General features: G+C 58.5%; 1 protein-coding gene across 1 annotated transcript in view; it reads right to left on the minus strand.

The window, feature by feature from the left end:
- Positions 1-26,379, minus strand: part of LGR6 (leucine rich repeat containing G protein-coupled receptor 6) — a 252,963-nt gene that overhangs the window by 17,087 nt on the left and 209,497 nt on the right. Inside the window, exons 15-16 of the mRNA XM_074977509.1 lie at positions 11,248-11,373; positions 9,047-9,204 (exon numbers count right to left, since the gene is read on the minus strand). Coding sequence (XP_074833610.1) covers positions 9,047-9,204; positions 11,248-11,373 — 284 coding nt within the window. The remainder of the gene's footprint in view (positions 1-9,046; positions 9,205-11,247; positions 11,374-26,379) is intronic.

The following is a 26,379-nucleotide window of genomic DNA, read 5'->3' on the forward strand; positions in this document are numbered from 1 at the left end:
AAGAACTACATCATTTTAGAGGTTGGTCTTTTGCTGGTCAGGAATGAGCGAATATATCTGCTGACCCACTAGGGCAAATGACCCCAAATTATATCACCAAGTCTATGCCTGGCTCTCATGGTCACGGCAATTTTCGAGACGTAGGCGTGTGCAATTCAGAGCACTTTTTAAAACTGTCTTGGAAACAGAATGCTTCATTCAGCTGTAGCCATGCGAGCACACCTGCGTAATCTAGCCCCCGTACTTCTCTCATCCGAGTCCACAAGCGGACAGTGTTTGCTGGAGGAGGCTGTGCTGCCTTTTATTCAGTGCTGACTGTGGGGCACTTTCACCTGCTGTAAACTAAACTAAGACAGAGATGCTGCATGATCAGCTTTTTGTCCAGGAGCTACACTGTGAGAGAAAGAGCAGATGGGCTCACTCAGGTCAGCTTGCCTGAGAAGTGAAATAGTCCTGAGGCTAAAGCAATTGTGGGAGGAGACTACTTCCTCCTAACTCTGAGCCCACAATGGAGCCTGCACCTCAGCTGCTGAGGTACAAGTCAGCGATTCATAAAATCCTAGGGCTGGAAGGGAGCTGAGAAGTCTTTGAGTGCAACCCCCTGCTGAAAGCAGGACCAACCCCAACCAGATCATCCCAGCCAGGGATTTGTCAGACTGAAGGACCTCTACAAAGGAGATTCATCCACCTCCCTAGGCAACCCATTTCAGAGCTTTACCACTCTCCTAGGCTATGGCTACAGTGCGCACTAGGCAACTTGCATATCCTATTTCGAGTTTATTTAGAAATAGGCTATTTCAGCATCCCTTACTCCTTACTCCTTTCAGCATCCCTTACTCCTTACTCCTTACTCCCTTACTCCTTTCAGCATCCCTTACTCCTTCTGCAATGAGATGTACAGGGATGCCAAAACAGCGCACCCTTTATTTTGAAAAATATTTTGAAATAATGGGTGCATTTTATAGACATGGGGTAGCTATTTCAGTGTCCCAAAATAGCTCTGTAGTGTAGACATAGCCCTAATGAAATAACCAGTCTAGGAACTGGTAATGAGCTAGGAAGTGTTTTTCTTCTAGGTCATGAGCTCCAGTGTGTCTCACTCTTGGCTTAGAAGAGACAAATGTTTTAACCTCAAGAAGGGTGTTTGGTAGAGCCGTGCATGGATACAAAATTTGTATCCGCATTTGCAAAAATAAGCCACAGATATAGAATCACAGAATCCTAGGGCTGGAAGGCACCTCTGGAGGTCATCTAGTCCAGCCCCCTGCGTCAAGCAGGATCAACCCCACCTAAGTCATCCCAGCCAGGACCTTGTCAAGCCGGGACTTAAAAATTGTCTAGGGATGAAGGATCCACCACCTCTCTAGGCAACACATTTCAGTGCTCACCACCCTCCTGGGGAAATAGGTTGTCCTAACGTCCAACCTACACCTCCCCCTCTGTAACTTCAGACCATCGCTCCTTGTTCTGCCACCTGTCACCACTGAGAACAGCCTCTCTCCATCCTCTTTGGAGCCCCCCTTCAGTAAGCTGAAGGCTGCTATCAAATCGCCCCTCACTTTTCTCTTCTGCAAACTAAACAAGCCCAAATCCCTCAGCCGCTCCTCATAGGTCTTGTGCTCCAGCCCCTTAATCGTTTTTGTTGCCCTTCACTGAACCTGCTCCAGCAAATCCACATCCTTTTTATACTGGGGGGGCCCAAAACTGGACACAATATTCCAGATGTGGCCCCACCAGTGCCAAATATCCACAGTGACATCTGTGCTTGCTGAGCTCCCTTGGGCCTGATCTACGCTGGGGGATAAAATCAAATTCAAGTATTTTAGGTTGATTTTATATACAGTCTTCACAGTGCTCAATAGGTTGATTTTAAATGGCTCTTAGCGTTGACTTTTGTACTGCCGATTTCACTGGGATTAATGCTGAAAATTGATTTTTCATTGTTGACTTATGCAAGTGCAGATGACAGCATTATTAAATTTGATTTTATTAGTCTCTGAAACTGTCCCACAATGCCCCTTGGTATATCCTTTCTGGTCATTGCGTCACCTTCACTGCTCTCTAGGGCTACGTCTACACATGAAGCCTACAACGAAGTAGCCTATTTCGATGTGGCGACATCGAAATAGGCTATTTCGATGAATAACGTCTACACGTCCTCCAGGCCTGGCAACGTCGATGTTCAACATCGACGTTGCGCAGCACCACATCGAAATAGGCGCTGCGAGGGAACATCTACACGCCAAAGTAGCACACATCGAAATAAGGGTGCTAGGCACAGCTGCAGACAGGGTCACAGGGCGGACTCAACAGCAAGCTGCTCCCTTAAAGGGCCCCTCCCAGACACGGTTGCACTAAACAACGCAAGATACACAGAGCTGACAACTGGTTGCAGACCCTGTGCATGCAGCATGGATCCCCAGCTGCTGCAGCAGCAGCCAGAAGCCCTGGGCTAAGGGCTGCTGCACACGGTGACCATAGAGCCCCGCAGGGGCTGGAGAGAGAGCGTCTCTCAACCCCTCAGCTGATGGCCGCCATGGCGGACCCCACAATTTCGATGTTGCGGGACGCGCAACAACTACATGGTCCCTACTTTGACGTTGAATGTCGAAGTAGGGCGCTATTCCCATCCCCTCATGGGGTCAGCGGCTTCGACGTCTCGCCGCCTAACGTCGATGTTAACATCGAAATAGCGCCCAACACGTGTAGCCGTGACGGGCGCTATTTCGAAGTTAGTGCCGCTACCTCGAAGTAGCGTGCACGTGTAGACACGGCTTAGGTGAGCAAGAAGTAGGTGACAGGAAGACGTGGTCATTAGCCCAGGGAGTTTTGAATTAATTTCCTTTCTTTTCTGTCCAGCAGATATCAGGTGCACACCTCTGCAGCACACCTACTAGCCATGAGGTCCCAAGGTCACAAAAGAGCCCCAGCATGGAACCATCAGGAAATCCAGGACCTCATCACTGTGTGTGTGTGTGTGAGGGGCATTTAAAGTGCTGCTTTAAGAAGCCCATGTGGCAGGCCCCCCCATCCTCTCTTGGCTGGCAGCCAATTGGACACATGGCAAACCCCCCTACTTCCAAGCTGGTGGGCAATCAGACCCTACACTGGTTCTTGTGTGCACCTACAGTGACTTTTAATGATTTTTTAACTCCCAGAGCAGCCTGCTTATAAATCAAAGTGCTGCCTTAAGAAGTCCACATGGGAAGCCCTCCCTGCCCATGCTGGGCTGGTGGCCATTTGGACATGCAGCACAAACCTCAGTGCTATGCCTCAGCCAAACGGTAGAAGAGGAGCTTCCACATAATTTTTCCCTGTGAGTTGAAGATAGCTTACCATTGTTTTCAAGGTAATGTCAGCTGCAGAAGAGCTTGAATGTTTCTGCTTGGATTCATGTATTTTTCAGCTTTAAGAGGCCACAGCGTGGCCTTGCCATGGCCATATGTTCTTCCATAGAGACAGACAGGTAGGTATGCTCAGTGTTTCGAGTAAAGATAAAATGTTGCTATTGATAATGTTCTTAATATTTCAACATGTCTTTTTAAACCAGAAATTGACCTTGCAGGACAGAGTCAGAAGACTCATGGCCACCATCCCTCAGAAGTGAGATTACTCCGGATGTGGAGGAGGAAGAAAAGCCATCAGGAACTCATGGCTAAGTATTTTGAAACGGCAGGAAAAGAACGATTGGAGGCATCCCATGAAAGACAGGACATGAAAGAATGGAGGAGAAGCATGATGGACGCTCAAACTAAAATGCACACTGCACTTCTATCTCTAATAACTAGGCAGACAGGATAATGGATGCAATACTTGAATTAACTAAAACTGCATCCGCTGTGCAATAAATGCCCCCTTCAGACCTCCTTCCACATATTCAGCCCCCCCACATTGGCTGAATGAGACTTAGTTTCTGCTGTGGGGAGTCGGGGGATTCCCCGGGGGTGGACTGCAGGCATCTCCATGACCTCCCCGCCTCATTCAGTGGGGAGGTCATGGAGATGCCTGCAGTCCACTCCCAGGGAATCCCCCCACACCCAGGAGCAGAAGACTAACAGTCCAGCAACCATGACCTTATTATCCTTTTGTTTCCCTTATACCCAGCACTCTGCCATTAGAGTCTTATAAATAAAAACATAGTAGGTTGGAAAAAGAAAGTTTTGTTCAATAGTTAACATGTTTTGGGGTCCTTGGACTGGGGTTGGATGTGGTGGTGAGGGGTGTCATTTAGTTGGAGGCGGTTTCATAAAGGGCAAGAAAACAGCATGGCGGTGTGTGTGGGGGATACTTGCTAACAGCAGGAGATTCAGGACTCTGCGTGCTCATTCATAAACTTAGTTTTCAAGGCACCCCTGATTTTCAGTGCATCTTTCTGTTCTCTCCTGATTGCCCCTGTATCCAGTTGCTGATAATTACTGGCCAGGAGATCTGCCTCTGGTCCCTATGCTGGCATGAAATTCTCCCCCTTTGCCTCACAAATATTATGAAGAATATAGCAGGACCCAACTACAAGGGTAATGTTTTCTTCACTTGGTCTAAGTGAGTCAGAAGGCACCTGAAATTGGCATTTAAATGGCCAAAGGTACATTCTACCACCATTCTGCACCTGCTCAGCCTGTAGCTGAAGAGCTCCTTATTGGAGTCCAGGGTGCCTGTGTATGGTTTCAAGAGCCAAAGGAGCAAGGGGTAAACAGGGTCATCTAGAATCACTATGGGCATTTCCACATCCCCAGTATTGATCTTCTGATCTGGTAAGAACATACCACCCTGGACCCTTCTAAACAGGTCAGAATTCCTAAAGATTCACATCATTCTTCTTTCCCAACCACCCCATGTTGATGTCAGTGAAATGACTCTTGTGATCCATCAACGCCTGCAACACAATACAGAAGTACCCCTTGCAGTTGATGTACTCTGAGGCTTGGTGGTCTGGTGCCAGGATGGGGATGTTTGTTCCATCTATTGCCCCACCACAGTGAGGGAACCCCATGGCAGCAAAACAGTCCACTCTATCCTGCACATTCCCAAGGGTTAAGGTGAGGATCACCTTGGCGATTGGATGACAACAGCCCCACTGTAGGTTTGCCCACTCCAAATTGATTTCCCACTGACCAGTAGCCGTCTGGCATTGCAAACTTCCACAGAGCAATTGCCACACACTTCTCAATTGTCAAAGCAGGTTTCATTCTGGTTGCACTAGGCTTCAGGGCAGGAGATAGCACTTCACGAAGTTCCATGAAAATGGCCTTGCACATGCAGAAATTTTGCAGTTACTACTGACCCTGGGGTAAGGAGGAGGGAACAATCAAGCAGGTTTCCTGGGTGAAGTGGAGAAAGTGGGCCACTCAGCCACTTCTCTAAGATGCTTGTACACTAATGCCAGAAACCTGGGGAACAAGCAGGAAGAATTGGAGGCCCTGGCACAGTCAAAGAAGTATGAGGTGATCGGAATAATGGAGACTTGGTGGGACGATTCGCATAACTGGAGCACGGTCATGGAAGGGTATAAACTGTTCAGGAAGGACAGGCAGGGGAGAGAAGGAGGAGGAGTTGCGCTCTGTGTGAGGGAGCAGTGTGATTGCTCAGAGCTCCAGTATAAGGAGGGAGAGAATCCAGTTGAGTGTCTTTGGGTTAAGCTTAGAGATGGAAGTAACAGAGGGGATGTTGTAGTTGATGTCTCCTAGAGACCACCAGATCAGGGAGATGAGGTAGATGAGTATTTCTTCAGGCAGCTAAGTGAAGCTTCCAAATTACAGGCCCTGGTTCTCATGGGAGACTTTAATCATCCAGACATTTGTTGCGAGACCAACACAGCATCACACAGACAATCCAGGAAGTTTTTGGAGAATGTTGGGAATAACTTCTTGGTACAAGTGCTGAAGGAACCAACCAGGGCCGTGCACTTGACCTGCTGCTCACAAACAGGGAAGAACTAGTAGGAGAAATAGAAGTGGGTGGAAACCTGGGCTGCAGCGACCATGATATCGTAGATTTCAGGATCCAGACAAAAGGAAGAAGGGTGAGCAGTAACATACAGACCCTTGATTTCAAAAGGGCAGATTTTGACTCCCTGAGAGAAATGATGAGCAGGATCCCTTAGGAAATGAAGATGGAGGGGAAAAGAGTTGAAAGAACTGGCAGTATTTTAAAGTCTTACTGAAGGCACAGGATCAAACCATCCCGCTGTATAGTAAGAAATGCAAACATGGTAGGCAACCAGCTTGGCTTAACAGGGAAATCCTTAGTCACCTTAAACTCAAAAAGGATGCGTACAAGGAATGGAAATGTGCACAGTTGACTAAGGTATGTTTATACGGCAGGTGAATGCCGGGGAGTAATAAGGAAAGCGAAAGCACAATTGGAACTGCTGCTGGCAAGGGATGTGAAGAGTAATAAGAAGGGTTTCTACAGGCATGTTAACAATAAACGGGTTATCAGAGAAGGTGTGGGGCTGTTACTGAATGAGAAAGGTAACCTAGTGACAGATGATGTAGGAAAAGCTGACGTACTCAACGCGGTTTTTGCCTCAGTCTTCATGGACAAAGTCAACTCCCACATGACAGTCCTAGATGATGCGGTATGGGAAGGTGGAGGGCAGCCATCTGTGGGCAAGGAACAAGTTCCGAGCTATGTAGAAAAACTAGATGTGCACAAGTCCATGGGTCTGGATTTAATGCACCCCAGGGTACTGAGGGAATTGGCAGAGGTTATTGCTGAACCTTTGGCCATTATCCTTGAAGACTCTTGGAGATCGGGGGAGATACCGGATGACTGGAAGAAGGCAAACGTAGTGCCCATCTTTAAAAAAGAAAAGGACAATCCAGAGAACTATAGACCAGTCAGCCTTATCTCAATCCCTGGGAAAATAATGGAGGGGATCCTCAAGGAATCCATTTTGGAGCACTTGGAAGAGGGGAAAGTGATCACAAGTAGCCAACATGGATTCACCAGGGGCAAGTCCTGCCTCACCAATCTGATTAGCTTCTGTGATGAAGTAACTGGCTCTGTGGACATGGGGAAGTGAGGGGATTTGATATACCTTGACTTCAGCAAAGCTTTTGATACAGTCTCCCACAACATTCTTGCCCATAAGTTAAGGAAATATGGATTGGATCCTTGGGCTATAAGATGGATAGAAAGCTGGCTTGATGGTCAGGCCCAATGGCTAGTGGTCAATGGCTCAATATCTGGATGGCGGCTGGTTTCAAGCAGAGTGCCGCAAGGCTCAGTTCTGGGGCCGGTGTTATTCAACATCTTTATTAATGACCTGGATGAGGGACTGGGTTGCACCCTCAGCAAGTTTGCGAATGACACAAAACTAGGGGGAGAGGTAGATACGTTGGAGGGTAGAGAGAGAATTCAGAGTGACCTGGATAAATTGGAGGACTTGGCCAAAAGAAATCTAATGTGGTTCAACAAGGAGAAGAGTGGAGTCCTGCACCTGGGGTGGAAGAATCCAAGCATTATTATAGGCTGGGGACCAACTGGCTCAGCAGCAGTATGATGGAAAGGGACCTAGGGGTTATGGTGGATGAAAGGCTGGATATGAGTAAACAGTGTGCCCTTGTAGCCAAGAAGGCTAACGGCATACTGGGGTGCATTAGGAGGAGCATTTTGAGCAGATCTAGAGAAGAGGTTGTTCCCCTCTATTCAGCACTGGTGAGGCCACATCTGGAATATTGTGTCCAGTTTTGAGCCCCCAGTATAAAAAGTATATGGATCTACTGGAGCAGGTTCAGTGGAGGGCAACAAAAATGATTAAGGGACTGGAGCACAAGACCTATGAGGATAGGCTGAGGGATTTGGGCTTGTTTAGTTTACAGAAGAGAAGACTTAGAGGTGATTTAATAGCAGCCTTCAACTCCCTGAAGGGGAGCTCTAAAGAGGCGGGTGAGAAACTGTTCTCAGTGGTGTTAGATGGCAGAACAAGGAGTAATGGTCTGAAGTTGAAGAGGGAAAGGTGTAGGTTAGATATAAGGGAAAACTATTTCACTAGGAGGGTGGTGAAGCACTAGAACGCATAGCCTAGAGAGGTGGTGGATTCTCCATCCCTTGAGGTTTTTAAGTCGCGGCTGGACAAGGTCCTGGCTGTGATGACTTAACAGGGGGCTGGACTAAATGACCTCTTGAGGTCCCTTCTAGCCCTAGGATTCTATGATTCTGCGATCATCCCATGACTGCAAAACAATGCGGTCCCACCAATCTGTGCTCATTTTACAGGTCCAGAACTTACGCTTTACAGTGTACAGTGTATCCTGTGCTTCCACCAACTCCGTGTTCCTCTCTCCCAGTCTTGATGTGTGTTAATGCCCACCACCTCAATGCACTCTTTCTCCAGGGGCATTAAGTTCAGAATTTACTGCATTGTAGTGCGGGAAGTCAGCATAAAAAAATGCCAGACATTGAAGTGTCTGTGGCTCCATGTTCTCATTGTAATGGCAAGTGGCAGGCAATGTAAAAACGGCACAAAAATTCCCTTTGCTGTTTGTTTATTTATTTTTTCCCAGTGGGAAGCCAGAAGGGAGGGAAATGTATGCTGGAATGATGACAACAAACACCCAGAACCACTTTCAGCAACTTTTTTCCCACAAGACACAGAGGCCCAAAATGCAACAGAGCTGCAGGGACTGTGGGATAGGTACCCACAATGCACTGCTGCCACAATCGAGCTAGGCAATTTAATGAGGACACTGTCAACTCTGTGAGCAGCTGAGGACACTCAACTTTGACTTCATAACATCTATTGTTAAAAAGTTGCCTTTAACAAATTCAAGTTTATTCCCAAATGTAGCCATAGCCTAAGACAGGAATGCTGATTGCAACCCAAGGTTTCAGCATTCACAGGAAATGATGCATCCCCTGACCAGCCAGCCATGGAAACCTGAACCTGCTTCTATTTTACTGCTGGTCTAATGTCAATGCCATTTGCTGCCTTTGCTGGAGTTCTTACTGCTGTGCCCAGTGGTAAGAAAAATGCAGAACCAGGTCCAAATATGCAGCCAATTCTGGCCCATGAATTGATCGCAGCTCAGCCTAATTTACTTACCGTGGTTATCGGCATGACCTGGAAACAACCCCATGCTCCTCTTGTGGGCATCCTCATCCTCAGGGCTCATGTCTGTCTCCCGCTGGCTCGATACCTTGAAGAAGTTGCTACAGGCTCCATAGGCACAACACTGGTAGGCATAGGGCACTTCTAGGATTCTAGGGAGGGGGAAAGCAGGTCTCTTAGCCACTTTGTGTAAACAGTGCTGGAATTGCTATCGCTTGAGTGGAGAGAGTTTCCTGCTCCTGTTTGAGGTGCTGTAGCAACCTCTGCAATGTGGATCAGCCCGAAAAGAGCTGTCTTAAAAGCCAAGCTGGGAGAGTTGCGCTTCCCGGCTGTGGAGAGCAGCCTGTTTTTGTTCTCTCTGCTTTTTGGAGTCTGTGTGTTATCATTTTAAATTCCAGGAAATAAAGTCATATTGTGTCGCAACATTCCAGCTGCTATTTATTTAATTTGTGTGTGTGTGTGCTGTAAATGTAATACGTCACTGCTCATGAAAATGAGGGCCGGATTTCCCACTGCCCCTGCGCTCAGTGCAGTCTGTGCAGAACGTGAGTAACCTGGGAAGTATGTGCTCTGCACCCTCTGCCCTGCTGCAAGTGACTCTGGCAGCAGCAGGGGTGAGTGCTGCCCCCTCCCTCAGCCCCTGGTGCTCCAGCTGGGGAGCCGAAGGAGCAGGGCTAAAACCCAAACCTGGACCTTGCTCCTGGGCTGGAGTGCCAGGCAGACGGGGGAAGTGGGCAGGTGCCTGCGCATGGACTCCGCTCTCTGGGTGCAGCCCTGGGGCCCAGGGTCCCCTGGCCAGCGTGTCGATCCCCAGTGCTGAGGCTGGTTGGCGGGCAGGTGGCCCAATCCTCCTCACCCTCTCCTCCAGCCCCCATTGTTGCCCACCCACCTGAAGTTGGGGCCCACCTAAGTGTCCCCTTCCAGCTGTGCCAGTGGAGGCCTGAGCTGGATCTGAATCACAAACAATCATCTTCCCATGGCAGTGACATTGCTGTAAATCCAAACCAGTGACATGGCCATCACCGGGGTTAGTCTGGAGTCACTCCATTGCAAGGGTGAGCTGAATTTGCCCTGCATGTCAGGACACTGGACACACCAAGCCAGCGAGTTTTCTGGGATACCCCTTGGGAAAGAGCCCCAGAGCAGGATGCTCTGATGCCAAGGCAGGGACAAGAGCGTCTGGAGGGCCACACTGATGAGACAGATTTAAAAGGCAGTTTGAGGCTCCCACAGCTAACGCTGACATTTTTAAAAATGGCCTCTGATGCTGGCAGCTTCCAGTTTTGCAAGCCCCCAGCTTGAGACACTTTGAACCTACTTTGCAGCAGGGCTGAGACCCCACACTGCAGCTGGGGTCAGTGGACACCTTTGGCACACAGCACCTCTGAAACCAGTGAACAGTGAAGACTTCCCAAGCAAAGGCAACATGTTGGCCTTTTGCTCGGAGTTGGGTTCTGTGTGTGGCTCAGGCAACAGGCACAGCAAAGGGCCAGCACTACAACCAGGGATCCTGCTCATTTTTATCATCCAGGGCAAAATAAATTTTGTTATATGCACCAAGGTGTGTGCACCACCAACAGAAACACATGGTGCCCCCTGTGGGTGCTGTGCTAATCAGCTGGGCAGCCGCGAAGTGCTCAGCTTACAGGGAACACTGGCTGTGGCCTCACAGCCAACACAGGAACTGAGGCTCAGCAGCACTGCTGGGAACACAAAGCTGGCTGTGCCAGGGGTGGCCTGAGTGCCTGTGCTGCATTGTCTTGGCGGCTTCGTGTGACCCCTTCAGGCAGCCCCTTAACACACAGCAGACAAGACATGGCCACACAGGCAGAGGTTACTGAAGGGCAGCTGGATGTCATTAGCTAGGACTGGCTTCTGAGAGTGTTTTCCGTTCAGAGATGCCCCAGGCTCATGCCCCTTGTTTCACAAGCTCCACTAGTGTGTGTGTTTGGCCGCTGTGGGCAGTGGGATGCTAAGTGACCCATAAGATTCCCACAGAGGCTCTGAAGGTGAGCTGCAGCGTGTTAGCACAAGGCTGGGCCCTTGCAACCTGCCAGCTGCAGGAATGGCAGAAAAAGGTCCAGGAGACGAGGACAGCAGGAGTCGGATTGAAATAAATGGGCACAGCCCCATTGGTGAAGCCCACAGGGGTACAGGTGAACCAGGCACTCAGGGAACCGTGAGCCAAACCGTACCTCAGCTTAGGGAAGCTCTCTGTGCTGAAGGGCTCAGTCAGCGCTGGGTTGCCTTGGAGCTTCAGCTGGGTCAGTCCATCCAAGCCGTCCAGCGGCAGGGCGCCCAGGTGATTGCTGGTCAAATCTCTGTTGTAGAGAAAGAAAGGAGGAACAGCAGGCTTAGGGTTGTGCTGATCAGCGGTGTGTCAGCAAGAGGGGCTGGACAGCTCTGCGGGGGCCTATGGCCATTGGGACCCGGCTGATGTCCAAACGGAGAGGGTGCGGGGGGTTGCTGGGTGCTGCCTGGGGCCAGGCCCAATTTGGAGTTGAAGGAAAGACACGGCAATTATCAGGGAAGTGCCGTTGCCCAGGGAGACGGAAGACAGGAGCCAAGCGCGATGGTGTGACCACTTATTGCACATGGACAGGCCTCACCTCGCCTCTCCTGTTCCCCTCACGCTTCCTGCACATACACAGGCCTCACCCGCCTCTCCTGTTCCCCCTCACCCTTCCTGCACATCCACAGGCCTCACCCGCCTCTCCTGTTCCCCCTCACCCTTCCTGCACATCCACAGGCCTCACCCGCCTCTCCTGTTCCCCCTCACCCTTCCTGCACATCCACAGGCCTCACCCGCCTCTCCTGTTCCCCCTCACCCTTCCTGCACGTCCACAGGTCTCACCCGCCTCTCCTGTTCCCCTCACCCTTCCTGCACATCCACAGGCCTCACCCGCCTCTCCTGTCCTCCCTCACCCTCACTGCACATCCACAGGCCTCAACCGCCTCTCCTGTCCCCCCTCACCCTTCCTGCACATCCACAGGTCTCACCCGCCTCTCCTGTCCCCCCTCACCCTTCCTGCACATCCACAGGTCTCACCCGCCTCTCCTGTTCCCCTCACCCTTCCTGCACATCCACAGGTCTCACCCGCCTCTCCTGTCCCCCCTCACCCTTCCTGCACATCCACAGGCCTCACCCGCCTCTCCTGTCCCCCCTCACCCTTCCTGCACATCCACAGGCCTCACCCGCCTCTCCTGTTCCCCTCACCCTTCCTGCACATCCACAGGCCTCACCCGCCTCTCCTGTTCCCCTCACGCTTCCTGCACATCCACAGGCCTCACCCGCCTCTCCTGTTCCCCTCACGCTTCCTGCACATCCACAGGCCTCACGCTGCCTCTCCTGTTCCCCTCACCCTTCCTGCACATCCACAGGCCTCACCCCGCCTCTCCTGTTCCCCCTCACCCTTCCTGCACATCCACAGGCCTCACCCGCCTCTCCTGTTCCCCCTCACCCTTCCTGCACATCCACAGGCCTCACCCGCCTCTCCTGTTCCCCCTCACCCTTCCTGCACATCCACAGGCCTCACCCCACCTCTCCTGTTCCCCCTCACCCTTCCTGCACATCCACAGGCCTCTCCCGCCTCTCCTGTTCCCCCTCACCCTTCCTGCACATCCACAGGCCTCACCCCACCTCTCCTGTCCCCCCTCACCCTTCCTGCACATCCACAGGCCTCACCCCACCTCTCCTGTCCCCCCTCACCCTTCCTGCACATCCACAGGCCTCACCCCACTTCTCCTGTCCCCCCTCACCCTTCCTGCACATCCACAGGCCTCACCCCGCCTCTCCTGTTCCCCCTCACCCTTCCTGCACATCCACAGGTCTCACCCACCTCTCCTGTTCCCCTCACCCTTCCTGCACATCCACAGGCCTCACCTGCCTCTCCTGTCCCCCCTCACCCTTCCTGCACATCCACAGGCCTCACCCGCCTCTCCTGTTCCCCTCACCCTTCCTGCACATCCACAGGTCTCACCCCGCCTCTCCTGTCCCCCCTCACCCTTCCTGCACATCCACAGGGCCTCACCCGCCTCTCCTGTCCCCCCTCACCCTTCCTGCACATCCACAGGCCTCACCCGCCTCTCCTGTTCCCCTCACCCTCACTGCACATCCACAGGCCTCACCCGCCTCTCCTGTCCCCCTCACCCTTCCTGCACATCCACAGGCCTCACCCGCCTCTCCTGTTCCCCTCACCCTTCCTGCACATCCACAGGCCTCACCCGCCTCTCCTGTCCCCCCTCACCCTTCCTGCACATCCACAGACCTCACCCCGCCTCTCCTGTTCCCCTCACCCTTCCTGCACATCCACAGGCCTCACCCGCCTCTCCTGTCCCCCTCACCCTTCCTGCACATCCACAGGCCTCACCCGCCTCTCCTGTCCCCCCTCACCCTTCCTGCACATCCACAGACCTCACCCCGCCTCTCCTGTTCCCCTCACCCTTCCTGCACATCCACAGGCCTCACCCGCCTCTCCTGTTCCGCTCACCCTTCCTGCACATCCACAGGCCTCACCCGCCTCTCCTGTTCCCCTCACCCTTCCTGCACATCCACAGGCCTCACCCGCCTCTCCTGTCCCCCTCACCCTTCCTGCACATCCACAGGGCCTCACCCGCCTCTCCTGTCCCCCTCACCCTTCCTGCACATCCACAGACCTCACCCCGCCTGTCCTGTCCCCCCTCACCCTTCCTGCACATCCACAGGCCTCGCCCGCCTCTCCTGTTCCCCCTCACCCTTCCTGCACATCCACAGGCCTCACCCGCCTCTCCTGTCCCCCTCACCCTTCCTGCACATCCACAGGTCTCACCCGCCTCTCCTGTCCCCCCTCACCCTTCCTGCACATCCACAGGGCCTCACCCGCCTCTCCTGTCCCCCCTCACCCTTCCTGCACATCCACAGGCCTCACCCGCCTCTCCTGTCCCCCCTCACCCTTCCTGCACATCCACAGACCTCACCCCGCCTCTCCTGTTCCCCTCACCCTTCCTGCACATCCACAGGCCTCACCCGCCTCTCCTGTTCCGCTCACCCTTCCTGCACATCCACAGGCCTCACCCGCCTCTCCTGTTCCCCTCACCCTTCCTGCACATCCACAGGCCTCACCCGCCTCTCCTGTCCCCCTCACCCTTCCTGCACATCCACAGACCTCACCCCGCCTGTCCTGTCCCCCCTCACCCTTCCTGCACATCCACAGGCCTCGCCCGCCTCTCCTGTTCCCCCTCACCCTTCCTGCACATCCACAGGCCTCACCCGCCTCTCCTGTCCCCCCTCACCCTCACTGCACATCCACAGGCCTCACCCGCCTCTCCTGTTCCCCTCACCCTTCCTGCACATCCACAGGCCTCACCCGCCTCTCCTGTTCCCCTCACCCTTCCTGCACATCCACAGGTCTCACCCGCCTCTCCTGTCCCCCCTCACCCTTCCTGCACATCCACAGGGCCTCACCCGCCTCTCCTGTCCCCCCTCACCCTTCCTGCACATCCACAGGTCTCACCCGCCTCTCCTGTTCCCCCTCACCCTTCCTGCACATCCACAGGCCTCACCCGCCTCTCCTGTCCCCCCTCACCCTTCCTGCACATCCACAGGCCTCACCCGCCTCTCCTGTTCCCCTCACCCTTCCTGCACATCCACAGGCCTCACCCGCCTCTCCTGTTCCCCCTCACCCTTCCTGCACATCCACAGGGCCTCACCCGCCTCTCCTGTTCCCCTCACCCTTCCTGCACATCCACAGGCCTCACCCGCCTCTCCTGTCCCCCCTCACCCTCACTGCACATCCACAGGGCCTCACCCGCCTCTCCTGTCCCCCTCACCCTCACTGCACATCCACAGGCCTCACCCGCCTCTCCTCTCCCCCCTCACCCTTCCTGCACATCCACAGGCCTCACCCGCCTCTCCTGTTCCCCTCACCCTTCCTGCACATCCACAGGCCTCACCAGCCTCTCCTGTCCCCCCTCACCCTCACTGCACATCCACAGGCCTCACCCGCCTCTCCTCTTCCCCTCACCCTTCCTGCACATCCACAGGCCTCACCCGCCTCTCCTGTCCCCCTCACCCTTCCTGCACATCCACAGGCCTCCCCCGCCTATCCTGTCCCCCCTCACCCTTCCTGCACATCCACAGGCCTCCCCCGCCTCTCCTGTCCCCCCTCACCCTTCCTGCACATCCACAGGCCTCACCCCGCCTCTCCTGTCCCCCCTCACCCTTCCTGCACATCCACAGGGCCTCACCCGCCTCTCCTGTCCCCCTCACCCTTCCTGCACATCCACAGGCCTCACCCCGCCTCTCCTGTCCCCCCTCACCCTTCCTGCACATCCACAGGGCCTCACCCGCCTCTCCTGTCCCCCCTCACCCTTCCTGCACATCCACAGGTCTCACCCGCCTCTCCTGTTCCCCCTCACCCTTCCTGCACATCCACAGGCCTCCCCCGCCTCTCCTGTCCCCCCTCACCCTTCCTGCACATCCACAGGCCTCACCCGCCTCTCCTGTCCCCCCTCACCCTCACTGCACATCCACAGGCCTCACCCGCCTCTCCTGTTCCCCTCACCCTTCCTGCACATCCACAGGCCTCACCCGCCTCTCCTGCCCCCCTCACCCTTCCTGCACATCCACAGGCCTCACCCGCCTCTCCTGTCCCCCCTCACCCTTCCTGCACATCCACAGGGCCTCACCCGCCTCTCCTGTCCCCCCTCACCCTTCCTGCACATCCACAGGCCTCACCCGCCTCTCCTGTCCCCTCACCCTCACTGCACATCCACAGGCCCCACCCGCCTCTCCTGTCCCCCCTCACCCTTCCTGCACATCCACAGGCCTCACCCGCCTCTCCTGTCCCCCCTCACCCTTCCTGCACATCCACAGGCCTCACCCCTCCTCTCCTGCTCCCCCTCACCCTTCCTGCACATCCACAGGCCTCACCCTCCTCTCCTGTTCCCCCTCACCCTTCCTGCACATCCACAGGTCTCACCCGCCTCTCCTGTTCCCCCTCACCCTTCCTGCACATCCACAGGCCTCACCCGCCTCTCCTGTTCCCCCTCACCCTTCCTGCACATCCACAGGCCTCACCCTCCTCTCCTGTCCCCCCTCACCCTCACTGCACATCCACAGGCCTCACCCGCCTCTCCTGTCCCCCTCACCCTTCCTGCACATCCACAGGCCTCACCCGCCTCTCCTGTCCCCCTCACCCTTCCTGCACATCCACAGGCCTCACCTGCCTCTCCTGTCCCCCTCACCCTTCCTGCACATCCACATGCCTCACCCGCCTCTCCTGTCCCCTCACCCTTCCTGCACATCCACAGGCCTCACCCGCCTCTCCTGTCCCCTCACCCTTCCTGCACATCCACAGGCCTCACCCGCCTCTCCTGTTCCCCTCACCCTTCCTGCACATCCACAGGCCTCACCCGCCTCTCCTGTTCCCCTCACCCTTCCTGCACATCCACAGGCCTCACCCGCCTCTCCTGTTCCCCTCACCCTCACTGCACATCCACAGGCCTCACCCGCCTCTCCTGTCCCCCTCACCCTTCCTGCACATCCACAGGCCTCACCCCGCCTCTCCTGTTCCCCTCACCCTTCCTGCACATCCACAGGCCTCACCCCTCCTCTGCTGTCCCCCTCACCCTTCCTGCACATCCACAGGCCTCACCCGCCTCTCCTGTCCCCCTCACCCTTCCTGCACATCCACAGGCCTCACCCGCCTCTCCTGTCCCCCTCACCCTTCCTGCACATCCACAGGCCTCACCCCTCCTCTCCTGTCCCCCTCACCCTTCCTGCACATCCACAGGTCTCACCCGCCTCTCCTGTTCCCCCTCACCCTTCCTGCACATCCACAGGCCTCGCCCGCCTCTCCTGTCCCCCCTCACCCTTCTTGCACATCCACAGGTCTCACCCGCCTCTCCTGTTCCCCCTCACCCTTCCTGCACATCCACAGGTCTCACCCGCCTCTCCTGTTCCCCCTCACCCTTCCTGCACATCCACAGGTCTCACCCGCCTCTCCTGTTCCCCCTCACCCTTCCTGCACATCCACAGGCCTCGCCCGCCTCTCCTGTCCCCCCTCACCCTTCTTGCACATCCACAGGCCTCACCCGCCTCTCCTGTCCCCCCTCACCCTCACTGCACATCCACAGGCCTCACCCGCCTCTCCTGTTCCCCTCACCCTTCCTGCACATCCACAGGCCTCACCCGCCTCTCCTGTTCCCCTCACCCTTCCTGCACATCCACAGGCCTCACCCGCCTCTCCTGTTCCCCCTCACCCTTCCTGCACATCCACAGGGCCTCACCCGCCTCTCCTCTCCCCCCTCACCCTTCCTGCACATCCACAGGCCTCACCCGCCTCTCCTGTTCCCCTCACCCTTCCTGCACATCCACAGGCCTCACCAGCCTCTCCTGTCCCCCCTCACCCTCACTGCACATCCACAGGCCTCACCCGCCTCTCCTCTTCCCCTCACCCTTCCTGCACATCCACAGGCCTCACCCGCCTCTCCTGTCCCCCTCACCCTTCCTGCACATCCACAGGCCTCCCCCGCCTCTCCTGTCCCCCCTCACCCTTCCTGCACATCCACAGGCCTCCCCCGCCTCTCCTGTCCCCCCTCACCCTTCCTGCACATCCACAGGCCTCACCCCGCCTCTCCTGTCCCCCCTCACCCTTCCTGCACATCCACAGGGCCTCACCCGCCTCTCCTGTCCCCCTCACCCTTCCTGCACATCCACAGGCCTCACCCCGCCTCTCCTGTCCCCCCTCACCCTTCCTGCACATCCACAGGGCCTCACCCGCCTCTCCTGTCCCCCCTCACCCTTCCTGCACATCCACAGGTCTCACCCGCCTCTCCTGTTCCCCCTCACCCTTCCTGCACATCCACAGGCCTCCCCCGCCTCTCCTGTCCCCCCTCACCCTTCCTGCACATCCACAGGCCTCACCCGCCTCTCCTGTCCCCCCTCACCCTCACTGCACATCCACAGGCCTCACCCGCCTCTCCTGTTCCCCTCACCCTTCCTGCACATCCACAGGCCTCACCCGCCTCTCCTGCCCCCCTCACCCTTCCTGCACATCCACAGGCCTCACCCGCCTCTCCTGTCCCCCCTCACCCTTCCTGCACATCCACAGGGCCTCACCCGCCTCTCCTGTCCCCCCTCACCCTTCCTGCACATCCACAGGCCTCACCCGCCTCTCCTGTCCCCTCACCCTCACTGCACATCCACAGGCCCCACCCGCCTCTCCTGTCCCCCCTCACCCTTCCTGCACATCCACAGGCCTCACCCGCCTCTCCTGTCCCCCCTCACCCTTCCTGCACATCCACAGGCCTCACCCCTCCTCTCCTGTTCCCCCTCACCCTTCCTGCACATCCACAGGCCTCACCCTCCTCTCCTGTTCCCCCTCACCCTTCCTGCACATCCACAGGTCTCACCCGCCTCTCCTGTTCCCCCTCACCCTTCCTGCACATCCACAGGCCTCACCCGCCTCTCCTGTTCCCCCTCACCCTTCCTGCACATCCACAGGCCTCACCCTCCTCTCCTGTCCCCCCTCACCCTCACTGCACATCCACAGGCCTCACCCGCCTCTCCTGTCCCCCTCACCCTTCCTGCACATCCACAGGCCTCACCCGCCTCTCCTGTCCCCCTCACCCTTCCTGCACATCCACAGGCCTCACCTGCCTCTCCTGTCCCCCTCACCCTTCCTGCACATCCACATGCCTCACCCGCCTCTCCTGTCCCCTCACCCTTCCTGCACATCCACAGGCCTCACCCGCCTCTCCTGTCCCCTCACCCTTCCTGCACATCCACAGGCCTCACCCGCCTCTCCTGTTCCCCTCACCCTTCCTGCACATCCACAGGCCTCACCCGCCTCTCCTGTTCCCCTCACCCTTCCTGCACATCCACAGGCCTCACCCGCCTCTCCTGTTCCCCTCACCCTCACTGCACATCCACAGGCCTCACCCGCCTCTCCTGTCCCCCTCACCCTTCCTGCACATCCACAGGCCTCACCCCGCCTCTCCTGTTCCCCTCACCCTTCCTGCACATCCACAGGCCTCACCCCTCCTCTGCTGTCCCCCTCACCCTTCCTGCACATCCACAGGCCTCACCCGCCTCTCCTGTCCCCCTCACCCTTCCTGCACATCCACAGGCCTCACCCGCCTCTCCTGTCCCCCTCACCCTTCCTGCACATCCACAGGCCTCACCCCTCCTCTCCTGTCCCCCTCACCCTTCCTGCACATCCACAGGTCTCACCCGCCTCTCCTGTTCCCCCTCACCCTTCCTGCACATCCACAGGCCTCGCCCGCCTCTCCTGTCCCCCCTCACCCTTCTTGCACATCCACAGGTCTCACCCGCCTCTCCTGTTCCCCCTCACCCTTCCTGCACATCCACAGGTCTCACCCGCCTCTCCTGTTCCCCCTCACCCTTCCTGCACATCCACAGGTCTCACCCGCCTCTCCTGTTCCCCCTCACCCTTCCTGCACATCCACAGGCCTCGCCCGCCTCTCCTGTCCCCCCTCACCCTTCTTGCACATCCACAGGCCTCACCCGCCTCTCCTGTCCCCCCTCACCCTCACTGCACATCCACAGGCCTCACCCGCCTCTCCTGTTCCCCTCACCCTTCCTGCACATCCACAGGCCTCACCCGCCTCTCCTGTTCCCCTCACCCTTCCTGCACATCCACAGGCCTCACCCGCCTCTCCTGTTCCCCCTCACCCTTCCTGCACATCCACAGGGCCTCACCCGCCTCTCCTGTTCCCCTCACCCTTCCTGCACATCCACAGGCCTCACCCGCCTCTCCTGTTCCCCCTCACCCTTCCTGCACATCCACAGGCCTCACCCGCCTCTCCTGTTCCCCTCACCCTCACTGCACATCCACAGGCCTCACCCGCCTCTCCTGTTCCCCTCACCCTTCCTGCACATCCACAGGCCTCACCCGCCTCTCCTGTTCCCCTCACCCTTCCTGCACATCCACAGGCCTCACCCCGCCTCTCCTGTCCCCCCTCACCCTTCCTGCACATCCACAGGGCCTCACCCGCCTCTCCTGTCCCCCTCACCCTTCCTGCACATCCACAGGCCTCACCCGCCTCTCCTGTTCCCCTCACCCTTCCTGCACATCCACAGGCCTCACCCGCCTCTCCTGTTCCCCCTCACCCTTCCTGCACATCCACAGGGCCTCACCCGCCTCTCCTGTTCCCCTCACCCTTCCTGCACATCCACAGGCCTCACCCGCCTCTCCTGTTCCCCCTCACCCTTCCTGCACATCCACAGGCCTCACCCGCCTCTCCTGTTCCCCTCACCCTCACTGCACATCCACAGGCCTCACCCGCCTCTCCTGTTCCCCTCACCCTTCCTGCACATCCACAGGCCTCACCCGCCTCTCCTGTTCCCCTCACCCTTCCTGCACATCCACAGGCCTCACCCCGCCTCTCCTGTCCCCCCTCACCCTTCCTGCACATCCACAGGGCCTCACCCGCCTCTCCTGTCCCCCTCACCCTTCCTGCACATCCACAGGCCTCACCCTCCTCTCCTGTCCCCCCTCACCCTCACTGCACATCCACAGGCCTCACCCGCCTCTCCTGTCCCCCTCACCCTTCCTGCACATCCACAGGCCTCACCCGCCTCTCCTGTCCCCCTCACCCTTCCTGCACATCCACAGGCCTCACCTGCCTCTCCTGTCCCCCTCACCCTTCCTGCACATCCACATGCCTCACCCGCCTCTCCTGTCCCCTCACCCTTCCTGCACATCCACAGGCCTCACCCGCCTCTCCTGTCCCCTCACCCTTCCTGCACATCCACAGGCCTCACCCGCCTCTCCTGTTCCCCTCACCCTTCCTGCACATCCACAGGCCTCACCCGCCTCTCCTGTTCCCCTCACCCTTCCTGCACATCCACAGGCCTCACCCGCCTCTCCTGTTCCCCTCACCCTCACTGCACATCCACAGGCCTCACCCGCCTCTCCTGTCCCCCTCACCCTTCCTGCACATCCACAGGCCTCACCCCGCCTCTCCTGTTCCCCTCACCCTTCCTGCACATCCACAGGCCTCACCCCTCCTCTGCTGTCCCCCTCACCCTTCCTGCACATCCACAGGCCTCACCCGCCTCTCCTGTCCCCCTCACCCTTCCTGCACATCCACAGGCCTCACCCGCCTCTCCTGTCCCCCTCACCCTTCCTGCACATCCACAGGCCTCACCCCTCCTCTCCTGTCCCCCTCACCCTTCCTGCACATCCACAGGTCTCACCCGCCTCTCCTGTTCCCCCTCACCCTTCCTGCACATCCACAGGCCTCGCCCGCCTCTCCTGTCCCCCCTCACCCTTCTTGCACATCCACAGGTCTCACCCGCCTCTCCTGTTCCCCCTCACCCTTCCTGCACATCCACAGGTCTCACCCGCCTCTCCTGTTCCCCCTCACCCTTCCTGCACATCCACAGGTCTCACCCGCCTCTCCTGTTCCCCCTCACCCTTCCTGCACATCCACAGGCCTCGCCCGCCTCTCCTGTCCCCCCTCACCCTTCTTGCACATCCACAGGCCTCACCCGCCTCTCCTGTCCCCCCTCACCCTCACTGCACATCCACAGGCCTCACCCGCCTCTCCTGTTCCCCTCACCCTTCCTGCACATCCACAGGCCTCACCCGCCTCTCCTGTTCCCCTCACCCTTCCTGCACATCCACAGGCCTCACCCGCCTCTCCTGTTCCCCCTCACCCTTCCTGCACATCCACAGGGCCTCACCCGCCTCTCCTCTCCCCCCTCACCCTTCCTGCACATCCACAGGCCTCACCCGCCTCTCCTGTTCCCCTCACCCTTCCTGCACATCCACAGGCCTCACCAGCCTCTCCTGTCCCCCCTCACCCTCACTGCACATCCACAGGCCTCACCCGCCTCTCCTCTTCCCCTCACCCTTCCTGCACATCCACAGGCCTCACCCGCCTCTCCTGTCCCCCTCACCCTTCCTGCACATCCACAGGCCTCCCCCGCCTCTCCTGTCCCCCCTCACCCTTCCTGCACATCCACAGGCCTCCCCCGCCTCTCCTGTCCCCCCTCACCCTTCCTGCACATCCACAGGCCTCACCCCGCCTCTCCTGTCCCCCCTCACCCTTCCTGCACATCCACAGGGCCTCACCCGCCTCTCCTGTCCCCCTCACCCTTCCTGCACATCCACAGGCCTCACCCCGCCTCTCCTGTCCCCCCTCACCCTTCCTGCACATCCACAGGGCCTCACCCGCCTCTCCTGTCCCCCCTCACCCTTCCTGCACATCCACAGGTCTCACCCGCCTCTCCTGTTCCCCCTCACCCTTCCTGCACATCCACAGGCCTCCCCCGCCTCTCCTGTCCCCCCTCACCCTTCCTGCACATCCACAGGCCTCACCCGCCTCTCCTGTCCCCCCTCACCCTCACTGCACATCCACAGGCCTCACCCGCCTCTCCTGTTCCCCTCACCCTTCCTGCACATCCACAGGCCTCACCCGCCTCTCCTGCCCCCCTCACCCTTCCTGCACATCCACAGGCCTCACCCGCCTCTCCTGTCCCCCCTCACCCTTCCTGCACATCCACAGGGCCTCACCCGCCTCTCCTGTCCCCCCTCACCCTTCCTGCACATCCACAGGCCTCACCCGCCTCTCCTGTCCCCTCACCCTCACTGCACATCCACAGGCCCCACCCGCCTCTCCTGTCCCCCCTCACCCTTCCTGCACATCCACAGGCCTCACCCGCCTCTCCTGTCCCCCCTCACCCTTCCTGCACATCCACAGGCCTCACCCCTCCTCTCCTGTTCCCCCTCACCCTTCCTGCACATCCACAGGCCTCACCCTCCTCTCCTGTTCCCCCTCACCCTTCCTGCACATCCACAGGTCTCACCCGCCTCTCCTGTTCCCCCTCACCCTTCCTGCACATCCACAGGCCTCACCCGCCTCTCCTGTTCCCCCTCACCCTTCCTGCACATCCACAGGCCTCACCCTCCTCTCCTGTCCCCCCTCACCCTCACTGCACATCCACAGGCCTCACCCGCCTCTCCTGTCCCCCTCACCCTTCCTGCACATCCACAGGCCTCACCCGCCTCTCCTGTCCCCCTCACCCTTCCTGCACATCCACAGGCCTCACCTGCCTCTCCTGTCCCCCTCACCCTTCCTGCACATCCACATGCCTCACCCGCCTCTCCTGTCCCCTCACCCTTCCTGCACATCCACAGGCCTCACCCGCCTCTCCTGTCCCCTCACCCTTCCTGCACATCCACAGGCCTCACCCGCCTCTCCTGTTCCCCTCACCCTTCCTGCACATCCACAGGCCTCACCCGCCTCTCCTGTTCCCCTCACCCTTCCTGCACATCCACAGGCCTCACCCGCCTCTCCTGTTCCCCTCACCCTCACTGCACATCCACAGGCCTCACCCGCCTCTCCTGTCCCCCTCACCCTTCCTGCACATCCACAGGCCTCACCCCGCCTCTCCTGTTCCCCTCACCCTTCCTGCACATCCACAGGCCTCACCCCTCCTCTGCTGTCCCCCTCACCCTTCCTGCACATCCACAGGCCTCACCCGCCTCTCCTGTCCCCCTCACCCTTCCTGCACATCCACAGGCCTCACCCGCCTCTCCTGTCCCCCTCACCCTTCCTGCACATCCACAGGCCTCACCCCTCCTCTCCTGTCCCCCTCACCCTTCCTGCACATCCACAGGTCTCACCCGCCTCTCCTGTTCCCCCTCACCCTTCCTGCACATCCACAGGCCTCGCCCGCCTCTCCTGTCCCCCCTCACCCTTCTTGCACATCCACAGGTCTCACCCGCCTCTCCTGTTCCCCCTCACCCTTCCTGCACATCCACAGGTCTCACCCGCCTCTCCTGTTCCCCCTCACCCTTCCTGCACATCCACAGGTCTCACCCGCCTCTCCTGTTCCCCCTCACCCTTCCTGCACATCCACAGGCCTCGCCCGCCTCTCCTGTCCCCCCTCACCCTTCTTGCACATCCACAGGCCTCACCCGCCTCTCCTGTCCCCCCTCACCCTCACTGCACATCCACAGGCCTCACCCGCCTCTCCTGTTCCCCTCACCCTTCCTGCACATCCACAGGCCTCACCCGCCTCTCCTGTTCCCCTCACCCTTCCTGCACATCCACAGGCCTCACCCGCCTCTCCTGTTCCCCCTCACCCTTCCTGCACATCCACAGGGCCTCACCCGCCTCTCCTGTTCCCCTCACCCTTCCTGCACATCCACAGGCCTCACCCGCCTCTCCTGTTCCCCCTCACCCTTCCTGCACATCCACAGGCCTCACCCGCCTCTCCTGTTCCCCTCACCCTCACTGCACATCCACAGGCCTCACCCGCCTCTCCTGTTCCCCTCACCCTTCCTGCACATCCACAGGCCTCACCCGCCTCTCCTGTTCCCCTCACCCTTCCTGCACATCCACAGGCCTCACCCCGCCTCTCCTGTCCCCCCTCACCCTTCCTGCACATCCACAGGGCCTCACCCGCCTCTCCTGTCCCCCTCACCCTTCCTGCACATCCACAGGCCTCACCCCGCCTCTCCTGTCCCCCCTCACCCTTCCTGCACATCCACAGGGCCTCACCCGCCTCTCCTGTCCCCCCTCACCCTTCCTGCACATCCACAGGTCTCACCCGCCTCTCCTGTTCCCCCTCACCCTTCCTGCACATCCACAGGCCTCCCCCGCCTCTCCTGTCCCCCCTCACCCTTCCTGCACATCCACAGGCCTCACCCGCCTCTCCTGTCCCCCCTCACCCTCACTGCACATCCACAGGCCTCACCCGCCTCTCCTGTTCCCCTCACCCTTCCTGCACATCCACAGGCCTCACCCGCCTCTCCTGCCCCCCTCACCCTTCCTGCACATCCACAGGCCTCACCCGCCTCTCCTGTCCCCCCTCACCCTTCCTGCACATCCACAGGGCCTCACCCGCCTCTCCTGTCCCCCCTCACCCTTCCTGCACATCCACAGGCCTCACCCGCCTCTCCTGTCCCCTCACCCTCACTGCACATCCACAGGCCTCACCCGCCTCTCCTGCCCCCCTCACCCTTCCTGCACATCCACAGGCCTCACCCGCCTCTCCTGTCCCCTCACCCTCACTGCACATCCACAGGCCTCACCCGCCTCTCCTGTCCCCCCTCACCCTTCCTGCACATCCACAGGCCTCACCCGCCTCTCCTGTTCCCCTCACCCTTCCTGCACATCCACAGGCCTCACCCGCCTCTCCTGTCCCCCCTCACCCTTCCTGCACATCCACAGGCCTCACCCCTCCTCTCCTGTTCCCCCTCACCCTTCCTGCACATCCACAGGTCTCACCCCGCCTCTCCTGTCCCCCCTCACCCTTCCTGCACATCCACAGGCCTCACCCTCCTCTCCTGTTCCCCCTCACCCTTCCTGCACATCCACAGGCCTCACCCTCCTCTCCTGTTCCCCCTCACCCTTCCTGCACATCCACAGGTCTCACCCGCCTCTCCTGTTCCCCCTCACCCTTCCTGCACATCCACAGGCCTCACCCGCCTCTCCTGTCCCCCTCACCCTCACTGCACATCCACAGGCCTCACCCGCCTCTCCTGTTCCCCTCACCCTTCCTGCACATCCACAGGCCTCACCTGCCTCTCCTGTTCCCCCTCACCCTTCCTGCACATCCACAGGCCTCACCCGCCTCTCCTGTTCCCCCTCACCCTTCCTGCACATCCACAGGCCTCACCCGCCTCTCCTGTTCCCCTCACCCTCACTGCACATCCACAGGCCTCACCCGCCTCTCCTGTTCCCCTCACCCTTCCTGCACATCCACAGGCCTCACCCGCCTCTCCTGTTCCCCTCACCCTTCCTGCACATCCACAGGCCTCACCCGCCTCTCCTGTTCCCCTCACCCTTCCTGCACATCCACAGGCCTCACCCTCCTCTCCTGTCCCCCCTCACCCTTCCTGCACATCCACAGGCCTCACCCGCCTCTCCTGTTCCCCTCACCCTCACTGCACATCCACAGGCCTCACCCGCCTCTCCTGTCCCCCCTCACCCTTCCTGCACATCCAGAGGCCTCACCTGCCTCTCCTGTCCCCCCTCACCCTTCCTGCACATCCAGAGGCCTCACCTGCCTCTCCTGTTCCCCTCACCCTTCCTGCACATCCACAGGCCTCACCCCGCCTCTCCTGTCCCCCCTCACCCTTCCTGCACATCCACAGGCCTCACCCGCCTCTCCTGTTCCCCTCACCCTTCCTGCACATCCACAGGCCTCACCCGCCTCTCCTGTCCCCCTCACCCTTCCTGCACATCCACAGGCCTCACGCTGCCTCTCCTGTTCCGCCTGAGGCCCTGCTCCTTGGCCAGGCTGGAAGCTGGGTCCAGGCATGAGTAAGAGCTGCCCGGGCAGGGCTGCAAGCTGCTCTGGCTGGGAG

The sequence above is a fragment of the Carettochelys insculpta genome, chromosome 26 (genome assembly GCF_033958435.1).
Source record: "Carettochelys insculpta isolate YL-2023 chromosome 26, ASM3395843v1, whole genome shotgun sequence".
NCBI classification, from domain to species: Eukaryota; Metazoa; Chordata; order Testudines; family Carettochelyidae; genus Carettochelys; species Carettochelys insculpta.